This window comes from Bison bison, unplaced genomic scaffold, assembly GCF_000754665.1.
Source record: "Bison bison bison isolate TAMUID 2011002044 unplaced genomic scaffold, Bison_UMD1.0 scf7180017864471, whole genome shotgun sequence".
NCBI classification, from domain to species: domain Eukaryota; kingdom Metazoa; phylum Chordata; class Mammalia; order Artiodactyla; family Bovidae; genus Bison; species Bison bison.
Window position 1 is genome coordinate 19,066,915 of NW_011495032.1, and position 12,905 is coordinate 19,079,819.

Below are 12,905 nucleotides of genomic sequence, written 5' to 3' on the forward strand. Positions count from 1 at the left end.
GCCTTTTAAAACTGCCAATCAATTTTTTTTTTAAATCATTGGCTTTCAAACATCTTTTGACAGTGACACCTGCATGAAATCCATTATACTGAAACTCATTTTACACATATACATGCGTGTATATTTTATGTGTGAAGATTTTCAGTTTGTAGAAACTGGTGTCCTATGAAATACATTTCCCTTTGGTGTTTAAACTCTAATTTTTTCTATTCTTTTTTTAATTGCTAGTTTCAACTGAATTAATCTTATAAACCACAAATGAATTCCAACTCACAAGCTGAAAAGCAGTGCTTTAGTTGTATGATAAATATACAACAATCAGAATATTTTACTAACCAGAAAATAAACAACAAAATATTGTCTTCTCCATTTTCCAATATTTATATGTATTTCTCCATAGAAATAGGAGTATCTCTTGGGTTTTTTTTATCCCTTGTCTCTAATTTTTTCCTTTCTCTAAATGAGGTAAACACAAATTGTTTTATCAAAGCTCTACAGTGGGATTAGCACATATTGCATTACAGTTTTTCTTAAGTAACAGTCTTTTTATCACCAGAAAACTTCCTAGAAGAAATAATTTCTGAGTATATACCAATAATTTAATTTTACCTTGGTAAGAAATATGCTTGAATTTCCAGAAATATTACAAAAATACTTTGCATATCATATTTAAGAGTCTACAGAAAGAAACAACTGTTTCTAAGTTTGAATTGCACACTTTCACACTGGACATAGTGTTTAAAGATATCCTTACCTGACAAAGTAAAGCTAACAAGCTTCCGAGAATGCTGATTTCCTGAAGCCCCTCCTTCCATGCCTTCTGCCCCCATCTGCAGAGAAAAAAACACATATCTGAAGTTTCAGTGGAATATAATACCTTCCTAGGGAACCACATATGTTTGCAAATATGATTATTTTTGTATCAAACATGTATTGTAGTACATGACTTCATTTGCTACAAAACTTGGAATCGACACACAAAAGCAAATTCTCAAAAGATGAAAGAAGAGATCATACCTAAATTTAATCTTTACCCAAAATGTAACCAACATGAACTTTTAAATTCCCTGGAATAGGAATCAACCTACTTTATGTCTTTTTATTTCTTTGATAAGAATATAGTTGATATGTAGTAAATGTACTTATATTGCTATTATAGTATTAAAATATGCCCTTAAGTTAAAAATCAAACATCAAATTTCTTCCAATGAGGAAAACCTAGACTAAACTAAACAGGTGATTTATATCAAATTCATTCATGTATAGGTAGAATTATCTCCTCCTGCTAAATATTTCTGAGTGACCATGTGGATGTCCCATCGCCCTCATAGGCTATTTTATTATGCTACTGGCATATGACACATGCCATTACAATTAGCAACAATAAGAACTTGCAATCCTATTGTATTATTATCGCAGTGTAAAGCTTTTCCTAAAAGCTTCTGAGTAAGTTACATCTCACTCATTTATAGACCATGGAGCAGATTTAAGTCTTTCTCTCAATTCATATAATTAGTGCTCAACTTGTGGTTTAAAAAAAAAAAGGAAAAAATTTTTAGGAAAAAAAGTTTTTGTGGTTCTTTAAAATAGAAGTCTGCAATACTGTAAGAAACAGAACTGAAGGCAGAATATATTTTGAATAGTTAAGAAATAGAAACCACATTTTATTTCTGAAGATTAAATTAAACCCTTCCATCTTATGTTTGTGGCACTCCCCACCTCCTTTAAAAATCATACATTACCAAGAAATAAAACTTTCACTAATCTAAGCAAAGTTGAGGAACTTGAAACTAAGTTCCATTCAAATAATGAAAAATAGATTTCTACTTTCTTTGTGCTTTATGTACTTAGTCACTCAGTCTTGTCCAACTCCTTGTGATCCCATAGACTGTAGTCCGCCAGGCTCCTCTGTCCATGGGATATCCCAAGCAAGAATACTGGAGTGGGTTGCCATTTCCTTCTCCAAGGGATCTTCCCTACCCAGGGATCAAACCCAGGTCTCCTGCACTACAGGTAGATTCTTTACCATCTGAGCCACCAGGGAAGCTTCAAATATAATTAAAAACTCTCCACTCTGCTAGGTAATTCTAGCCAGTTAGTTTCACCTCTGACTTTCTTTCCCTTTTTTGGGGGGGCTGTGGTGGGTCTTCCTTGTGGCCACAGGCTTCTCCTATTGGGGAGCATAGGCTCTAGAGCTCATGGGCTCAGTAGTTGTGACTCGTGGGATCTTAGTTCCCCAACCAGGGATTGAACCTGCATCCTCTCCATTGGAAGGCAGATTCTCAAACCCTGGACCACCTGGGAAGTCCCTCATGACTACTTTCTGTACCTTAGTCAAGACTATCCTGTATGACACTTAACTACTTCCTGATTGCTTCACATGTCATTTGTAATAGACTAGAGTACCATCCAGACATCTTTCCTTCGTTTCATCCAATTGCAAATAGTCTTGAAAGAAGTAACTGAGAAACTCTACAGGGAAGGAAATGAGCTGCTATCCTAATCACATGGTCTCCTTTATCACATATCCTTTTGCAATGAATCAAGATTTTTTTTAAAAAATTGTGTCTTCTCTGTCATGTGTACTTTGACGTCATTTTCATTCATCAGAGTACAGTGATGTGTGTCGCTTGGAACAGGAAATCCTTGACTTCAGGAACAGATAAAAGCGACCATCACTCACTACCATGCATTGTTTCAATAGAATTAACAGTGTTGCTTATGAGCTTCCCTGGATTAAATCTATGAAGGGAGTTTATTTAAAATCCTCTCTCTAAACAGAGTTCAGATGTGTTTATTATTACTGATGTCACTATACCTGGTGGTCAGCTTTGGTCTTTCCTGGCTTTATTGTCATGAATGATAAAGTTGAATTCTCTGAGTATTAGCTCATATGAGCATTCACCAGAGTCCTGATAAATGACACTGTTTGCCTATGAATTATGTGAGAATTATTTCATATTAGCCTTTTACCAGACAGGGAACATATTTAAAAGGAGAATTTGAGGGCATATTCCTTAGTTTCAATAACATCTTACAACATTTTGAGTAGGCTTTGAATGATGAGACTATGAATCTTTTCAGAGTCCCATTGATCTCACTTGGCATGAAAAGACATCATGTTTTCAGAGGGGGCACATCTCCCTGGGCAGTGTGGTCCACTTGAGGGAAGGCCATGATTTGTGAGATGCCTGGCACAGGAGGGACACGTGTTGCTGTTCTGTCTCAGTCGTAGTCCGTACTACCTTGTTATTCACCACTTTGTAGTCCAGCAGTGTGGGGACGGTGAAGGCAGGAAAAAGCAGACAGTGATGTTGTCTGGCCAGTTTGGTGCTGTCTTTGCTCTATTTGACTTGACTAGATGGACCTTTGTTGGCAAAGGAATGTCTCTGCTTTTCAATATGCTATCTAGGTTGGTCTATTTAACCTGGGAATGATGAGTCAGATGGGTATAACACAATATAATAAACCACAGATGCTTGCTGAGAGCCAATCAACCTCCCAGTTTTAGCACCACCAAGAATTAAAATGTGGTTTCTACTGCCCAACTATTCTTTGCATCTAATTGTGGAATAATCATACTGAAAGGGGTTTGTGAATATCAATGTTGTCAGTCAATCACAATACCTACACACAGGTCATATACCTAGGTGACCATCATGCTGTCCTAGAAACCCAGTGCTCAGCCCACAATGAAATGCCCATTGGCACAGCCTCTCAATAATGGATACAGACCCAACATCTCAAGCGGGTCAGAAATCTATTGACCATCAATTCCATTAGTCAGTCTTTGAACCAAAATGTTCTATTATGATTGTGACTGTTGTATCTGTGAAGCTTTTAAGCTGGTCTAAAATCTGTCTGAACCAAATTAATTATCTCCAACTGTCCACAGGCTTTGACAGAATAATCTCAATGCAAAATCAATGAAATGAGATCAATGCTCACCAGGCTGTAAGCTCCCCCTGCCATCAGTGATATCTGATCATGGAAATTGCTCAAGTCTAAGAAAATCTGAATCCAGAAAGTCATGTTTGGAAGCTATTATTTAATTTCACACACAGTTAAGCTTTCAAAAGTTTTATTATAAACAGCCCCACTTTTCCAGTTGTGTATTTTTTTTAGAATATTAATTATAGCATGTTCCAGTGCTTATTACTATGTGACATGACTATAGATTTTCTAGTCAACAATTGTTATTCTCTCTGTGAACCTTCAAAGTCTTATCTAGTAAATGTGGGTTATTTTTAATGTTCTATACTTTGTTCACTTCAATAGAAACTCAAATATAATTCAAATGTGAGCAGAGTACTTAGATACTGAAATTTTTACACATATTGTTCCCTCTATCTCAAATGTTCTTCCCTCCCCCTCTTCACCTAAGTAACTTCTATTCATCCTTCAGATTGTCCTGTAAACATGCCTTCTTCAGGGAAGCCTTCCAAGATCTTCCTGATCAGGATGAATCTTGCTAGTATATGCTCTCATAGCCTCATTTTACTGTCACTTGTAGTAATTATCACTCAAATAAATACAATTTAACTGATGTGTGTCTCGAGCCCTACCAAACAAGAGAGCTGTGTTTTTGCTTATCGTTTCATTCCTAATGGTGAGTATAAGCCTGATACTTGGTGCCACCCAGTGAATGCCTGTTTGAATGAATTAATGAAAGGGAAAGATTGCTTGATATGGCTTTGGTGGGTCAGACAATTTCAAAATGCCATCTGCAGAAATTACCTTCTGAATTTGAGGGAGTGAACCTGTCCACTTACCTATTTCCAAAAACACATACATCTGTAAATGTGTACACACACATATATAATATTATGAAGATTTTACACTACGGGAATTGATATTTTTCTTCTGAATTTTCATGAACTGATTTTTATTAATGACTTATAAGAACTGCAATGATTTACATATCTTGGACACTAAGAATCTCCCCAAACTATCTAAGTCCACGTGTGCTCAGTCGCTTCAGTCATGTCCAATTCTTTGTGACCCTATGGACTGTATGTAGCCCGCCAAGCTCCTCTGTCCGTGGGATTCTCTAGGCAAGAATAATGGAATGGGTCGTCATTTCCTCCCCCAGGTGATCTTCCCGACCCAGGGATCAAATCCATGTCTCTTATGTCTCCTATAATGCCAGGCGGGTTCCTTACCACTAGTGCCACCTGGGACAGCTATCTCAATCCAACCATCCAGGTACAATGGAACGCATTTTGTGAAACTGTTAGATTCTAAAGTTAGTTGGTGAAGTCAAAAATCACAAAATTGTGAAAAGTAATTCTTAAGAAAGTACCATATTGGAAATGGATATACTCTCCTTCATAAGTCCAACACAATCAGTTTCCTCCAAAGCTAAACTAGGTATCTGCTTCCTTAATTGAGGACTGGTAAAGAGGTTGGCTTCTGTTGAGTAGCCATACTGAAAATACGTGTGGTACCTGTAGGCACTAGAGCTCAACTCAGCATCAAGAGGGACTTGGCACTAAGACCTTCCAAAGGAATAGCACATTCACAATCCCCATCTCACACCCTCTTTGTGGTGAAGCTTGCTAAGCTGACTGGCATGTAGACTCACTCACTATTTAAATTGCTTTTTTTCCCCCTCTCTTTTACCCACTGAGTTCATGGAAACTAAATTCACATAAGATGCAATGCCACCATTTCCTACCAACCAGCCACCCCAACAAAGTTTAAAAAACTTTCCATGATGGCCACTCACTAATTTCCTTCATGAGAAGGTTCCCTAGAGAGTTGACTATATACAGAATTATTAATCAAGCCATATTTTCCCACTGATTTGTATTATGGAGTTAGTTAAGCCATCCTGTAAGTTATTTCCTTTCCCAAAACGGCGCCCACGCTGTTATGTGTTTCCTTTTTCATTGTTTCCCATAACCTTGCCAGAGCTGCAGAGGCAAAAATAGAAACCGAGGCCTCTGGAACTGTGGCTTGAGGAAGTGGGCATGGAGGGGCACTCACCATCACAGCTGGGTTCTTCACCGTGATGCAAGGGGTCGTGGCTCGCAGGGCTCCACTGATGCCGTGGTAGTATTTGAAACAGATTTTTATCTCGGCTGCAAGTTGATTGGAGAAGAACAATAATTTAAATGCAGAAGCAAGTCCTTTGGGCCTCACCTGAGGAAATTCAACAGGCTGCTTCTAGGCAAATCACACTCGGGACTCTGAATGACCCCTCCTTTTCCAGTCAGAGGCAATAGATTATACCAAGTCTTGTTTGATTTTATAGGCTTCTCTGAAAATTTCTAAGAACAGCCCAAACATATTAGAAAAACAGTGCATAAAAACAATATCCCAAATACAGTGTAGAGATAAAAACAGAGGAGCTCCTGATGGACAAAATGTAGGTTGGATCTCTGCACCCATTATTATTTACCCCTCACATCAGGAGGCAGAAACTCCTGTCCCCATAGTACAGATCAGGTAACTCAAACTAGGGCTCTGCAACAGCCTAGAGGTGTGGGATGAGGGGAAGGTGGTAGGGAGGTTCAGGAGGGAGGGGGCATGGGTATACCTATGGCTTACTCATGTTGATGTTTGGCAGAAATCAACACAATACTGCAAAGCAATTATCATTCAATTAAAAATAACAATTTTTTAAAACAGTGTTGAGGTTTGCTAATGGTCAAAGAGAAAATGACAGAGTCAGGATTCAAATCCCATCTGTTCCATTCCAAAGCCTTCACTCCTATCCTCTACAATAAAGACAGACAGCAGCTGTTATTGGAAACAGAAAGAAGCAGACTAAGAAGTATGAAGGAAACCTGTAGGTGACTCTGCAGTGAGAAAACCCGGAAACCTATATTATTTCAATTTTCTGGGACTTCCCTGGTGGTCCAGTAATTAAGATTGTGTACTCCCAATGCAGGGGGACTGGGTTCTATCCCTGGTCAGGGAACAAGATCCCACATGCCACAACTAAGACCTGGCACATTTCAGTTCAGCCACTCAGTCATGTCCGACTCTTTGCGCCACCATGGACTGCAGCACGCCAGGCTTCCCTATCCATCACCAACTCTCAGAGCTTACTCAAAATCACATCCATTGAGTCAGTGATGCCATCCAACCATCTCTCTGTCATCTCCTTCTCCTCCTGCCTTCAATCTTTCCCAGCATCAGGGTCTTTTCCAATGAGTCAGTTCTTCGCATGAGGTGGCCAAAGTATTCAAGTTTCAGCTTCAGCATCAGTCCTTCCAATGAATATTCACGACTGATTTTCTTTAGGATGGACTGGTTAGATCTCCTTGTAGTCCAAGGGACTCTCAAGAGTCTTCTCCAACATCACAGTTAAAAAGCATCAATTCTTTGGCACTCAGCTTTCTTTATGGTCCAACTTTCACATCCATATATGACTACTGGAAAAACCTTAGCTTTCATTAGATGAATCTTTGTTGGCAAAGTAATATCTCTGCTTTTTAATATGCTGTCTAGGTTGGTCATGGCTTTTCTTCCAAGGAGCAAGCATCTTTTAATTTCATGTCTGCAGTCACAATCTACAGTGAGTTTGGAGCCCCCTATAATGAGGCCTCTGACTGTTTCCATTGTTTCACAATCTATTTGCCATGAAGTGATGGGACCAGATGCCATGATCTTCGTTTTCTGAATGTTGAGCTTTAAGCCAACTTTTTCACTCTCCTCTTTCACTTTCATCAAGAGGCTTTTTAGTTCCTCTTCACTTTCTGCCTTAAGGGTGGTGTCATCTGCATATCTGAAGTTACTGATACTTCTCCCAGCAATCTTGATTCCAGCTTGTGCTTCATCCAGCCCGGCATTTCTCATGATGTACTCTGCATATAATTAACTAAGCAGAGTAACAATATACAGCCTTGATGCATTCCTTTCACAATTTGGAATCAGTCGTTGTCCCATGTCTGGTTCTAATTGTTGCTTTGTAACCTGCATACAGATTTCTCAGGAGGAAGGTCTGGTATTCCCATTTCTTGAAGAATTTTCCACAGTTTGCTGTGATCCACACAGTCAACGGCTTGGCATAGTCAGTGAGGCAGAAGTAGATGTTTTTCTGGAACTCTCTTGCTTTTTCTATGATCCAACGGATGTTGGCAATTTGATATCTGGTTCCTCTGCCTTTTCTAAAACCAGGTTGAACATCTGGAAGTTCTTGGTTCATGTATTGCTGAAGCCTTGCTTGGTGAATTTTGAGCATTATTTTGCTAGTGTGTGAGATGAGTGCAATTGTTTGGTAGTTTGAACATTCTTTGGCATTGTGTTTCTTTGGGATTGGAATGAAAACTGATCTTTTCCAGTCCTGTGGCCACTGCTGAGTTTTCCAAATTTGCTGGCATATTGAGTGCAGCATCATCATCTTTTACGATTTGAAATAGCTCAACTGAAATTTCACCACTTCCACCAGCCAACCAAAAAAAAAAAATCTTTTCCCCAAGTGAGTTCAATGAAGTCACTAGACAAGGACCAGACTGAGGAACCACCAGTAAATATGCATCTATATCTCCACAGGTATGTATGTGTATGTGTATATATATTAGATATAACTACAGATATATACATATATATGTGCATGTATATATAGGTATTCATATATTATATAATTTGAACTTGATAACAAGACTACAAATGCCAATTGTTGTTTTTGGAAACAAAGTACAATTAGCATGAAGCCAATGTATGTCAAAGAGTAGTACCGAGTGAAATTTTCTGCATACAGAGTGTGAGACACTGAAGTTTAACTGTGAGATGTCTTTTCCCCAAGGTTTCATTTAATAGAGGCAACAGTGCTGAAGGGCAGAACCCAGAGGAGAGTCCTAGCCTATGAGAGTGGGATTCCTCTCTCAGCTGAGTCCCCTGGATTATTTAAAGGGGCCACTCAATGTGATTTCCCAAGGAAGTTAATATTGCACTGACTTTACTAACTGCAACAAATGTCCTCATACAGAGTATTTGGTTTGCTTATTTTGAGAAAAAGATACAACAATTAAAGAAAAATCCTATTTTAGGTCTATACAGGAATATTATATATAAAAATCTAATAGTATTCTTTCTCATCAGTTAAAAAACACTAAATCTCAAAAAAAAAAAAAAAAGGTTTATTATGGGGTAAAATATAGAATCTTTCATGTACGTTAATCACAATGCAGTAATTGAGAATGCAGCTGGCATTATCATGCGAAAGCTTTCAGCGTGCCCAGCACTCTGTGCGAAGGAATCGGAGAGAGGAGTCTGGTCTAGCAGGTGTTTCATGGTGCAGCTGCTAAGGTGACAAAGTCCAGAAGACAAGCACTGAAAAGGCGGAGTACCAGGGTACAAGGGTGCAGATTGTGGAGAAGATTCGTGAGGGCATGGTGGAGTCAGAAAGGCCTCACAGAACAAACAAAATCAAACCTTCAGCTGAGAGAAACAAGGGGAGAGAGAGAGAGGAGTGAGGAGCAGCAAGCGCAGGGGACCAGGGATGAGCATGCTGGCTGGAGGGCCAGCAAGATGACCTTGGCAGGAATTCCCTGGGAACCCTAAAGGACTTGACTGAGCACTAACACTGGGTTTTGATGATCTCAGAAACAGTAATAATTGTGTTCAGTTCAATTCAGTCACTCAGTCGTGTCCAAATCTTTGCAACCCCATGGACTGCAGCACGCCAGGCTTCCCTTACATCGCCAACTCCCGGAGCTTGCTCAAACTCACAACCATAGAGTCAGTGATGCCATCCAACTATCTCATTCTCTGTTGTCCCCTTCTCCTCCTGCTCTCAATCTTTCCAAGCATCAGGGTCTTTTCTAAGAAGTCAGCTGTTCACATCAGGTGGCCAAAATATAGGAGCTTCAGTTTCAGCATCAGTCCTTGCAATGAATATTCAGGACTGATTTCCTTTAGGATGGACTGGTTGGATCTCCTTGCAGTCCAAGGGACTCTCAAGAGTCTTCTCCAACACCACAGTTCAGCAAATCACTCTCCCACTTATTTTCTCCAAAAATGATAGCATGTATTCTGCAAGAACAAAGCTAAGTCATACACACAAAGCCTGTCAAAGAGAAACAAGCTCTGCAAAAGGTGAGAATTCTGTGGACATGAGCTCATTAGTATCATGTTCTACTCATGTGAATCTGCCTGCAGCAGTGCCTCACAGATCCAATCAATAGCCAGTGAGTGAGCAGTTAGTTTTTCAATAAAGAGAAGTGCATTTTTACAAGATTATCTTCCCCCTGCCTCTCAAGTTAGGACACCACCTCCTCTTTTGTAAAGTTTTAACAGTCAGCTAGGTAACAGAGCTCCAGAAAAACATCTATTTCTGCTTTATTGACTATGCCAAAGCCTTTGACTGTGTGGATCACAACAAACTGTGGAAAATTCTTCAAGAGATGGGAATGCCAGACCACCTTCCTCCTGAGAAATCTGTATGCAGGTCAAGAAGCAACAGTTAGAACCAGACATGGAACAACAGACTAGTTCCAAATCGGGAAAGGAGGATGTCAAGGCTGTATATTGTCACCCTGGTCATTTAACTTATATGCAGAGTACATCATGAGAAATGCTGTGCTGGAAGAAGCACAAGCTGGAATCAAGATTGCCGGGAGAAATATCAATAACCTCAGATATGCAGATAACACCACCCTTATGGCAGAAAGCGAAGAAGAACCAAAGACCCTCTTGATGAAAGTGAAAGAGGACAGTGAAAATGTTGGCTTAAAACTCAATATTCAGAAAATGAAGATCATGGCATCTGGTCCCATCACTTCATAGCAAATAGATGGGGAAACAATGGAAACAGGACAGATCTCATTTGGGCAGGCTCCAAAATCACAGCAGATGGTGACTGCAGACATGAAATTAAAAGATGCTTGCTCCTTGGAAGAAAAGCTATGACCAACCTAGACAGCATATTAAAAAGCAGAGACATTACTTTGCCAACAAAGATCCATCTAGTCAAAGCTATGGCTTTTCCAGTAGTCATGTATGAATGTGAGAGTTGGACCATAAAGAAAGCTAAGCGCTGAAGAATTGATGCTTTTGAACCGTGGTGCTGGAGAAGACTCTTGAGAGTCCCTTGGACTGCAAGGAGATCCAACCAGTCCATCCTAAAGGAAATCAGTCCTGAATACTCATTGGAAGGATTGATGCTGAAGCTGCAACTCCAATACTTTGGCCACCTGATGTGAAGAACTGACTCATTGGAAAAGACCCTGATGCTGGGAAAGACTGAAGGTGGCAAGAGAAGGGAACGACAGAGGATGAGATGGTTGGATGGCATCACTAACTCAATGGACATGAGTTTGAGTAGGCTCTGGGAGTTGGTGATAGACAGGGAGGTCTGGTGTGCTGCAGTCCATGGGGCTGCAAAGAGTCAGACACGACTGAGTAATCGAACTGAACTGAGGTAAGAGACTAGGAAACTAACAGACAAAAAAAGTAGCTGCTTATTTTTATCTGATAACCAGACCAGCTTTGCCAGCTGACTCGTTTTAAGTGCTATTTTATTCCTTGGTAAAACAACAATCTCCAACCCCCGAGATAAATTATAATCCCTGAAAGTATAAGATAAACTCATTCTGAACTGTGCACTGCAGATTTTGTGGAGATGGTCACCAAAAACCACAGAACTGATAGCTTTATAATGCTTTAAGATTCGGTGTAAAGACATGGGGATTTACACAGATCACTTGTTACAAAACCAAATGCATAAGCTAATTGCCAGGGAGAAAAACCCAGTACCAGACAGAACTAGCTGTTTTCACCTGGACTGAAACTAGCCACCTCCTTCAGCAGGACAGCAGTGAAGCCTTCTGCCTCTAAAATACAGGAACATTTCATGCTGAGTGGGAGGTTTCACCTTCACATATTATGTCGTGTTTGAGGAGGTCATTCAAGATTACAAAAAATGATGCAACCAAACAACATCCCCTCTTGAGGAAGTGAGAGCAGCATTTTGATAAATGTCTCTGAACATTTTAGTTATGAGAAGTATCTGGGGAGAACACTCAAGAGGGTGGATGAGAGAAGCTGGTGTTCATGTTTCTATTTTAGCTACTATTTTAACCTCCAACTGCAAGAGGAAACAGAAAGCTATTCCTGAGAAACAGATGCAAGAACAGGTGAAAGCAAACCTAGGCATGATGACAGAGCATCAGATAAGACAGAAGCCACTGGTCACAGGGCCAGCCCAGCTCACAGGCAGTAAAGCTGGAGGATATGAACTAAGGAGCATTCTACCTGAGAAGGGTTTCTCCACAGCCTGATGTGGCAGCTACATCACCCCTGCATGCTAAGTTACCTCAGTCGTGTGACTCTGTGCGACCCCATGGACTGTAGCCTGCCAGGCTCCTCTTACATGGGATTCTCCAGGCAAGAATACTGGAGTGGGTTACCATGTCTTCCTCTAGGGGATCTTCCTGACCTGAGGATCGAACCCTCATCTCTTGTGTCTCCTGCACTGCATGTGGATTCTTTACCACTAGTGCCACCATTTGGGAAACCCAACATCACCCCTAATTGCCTTAAACTCTGGAGAGGGAAATATATACATATCTTTCTACACATATTTTATGTGGTTCCTTTGGATTATAAAAGGCAAAAATATTTTCTTCCAAAAAAATCACATCATTAAACATGTTGCCTCAGAGACAGTAAGCCAGGAGAAGAGTGAGGCCTCCCACTTTAACCTAAAAGGAACTACAGTCAGGTGGACCAGATCTCACCTCAGAGGAAACTGGCATCTTCCTCTCTCTCAGGTCCCCTCTGAACAGCTGAAGCCAGTCATGGATCATGGAAACATTTTTTGGCCCCTTTTAAAAATCTTCTGGACATGTTTATTTATAAAGTTATGAAAATAAGGTTTAGCAGCCTCTAAGCAGAGAAGGCAACGGCACCCCACTCCAGTACTCTTGCTGGAAAATCCCATGGATGGAGGCTGT

At 40.1% G+C, this 12,905-nt stretch overlaps 1 protein-coding gene across 5 annotated transcripts in view; it reads right to left on the reverse strand.

The window, feature by feature from the left end:
- The window catches only part of HECW2 (HECT, C2 and WW domain containing E3 ubiquitin protein ligase 2), a 435,976-nt gene that overhangs the window by 143,747 nt on the left and 279,324 nt on the right, over positions 1-12,905 (reverse strand). For all 5 annotated transcript variants that reach the window (XM_010860869.1, XM_010860871.1, XM_010860870.1 and 2 more), the window contains 2 exons: positions 5,989-6,083; positions 755-830 (listed from right to left, as the gene is read on the reverse strand). In XM_010860869.1, coding sequence (XP_010859171.1) covers positions 755-830; positions 5,989-6,083 — 171 coding nt within the window. The remainder of the gene's footprint in view (positions 1-754; positions 831-5,988; positions 6,084-12,905) is intronic.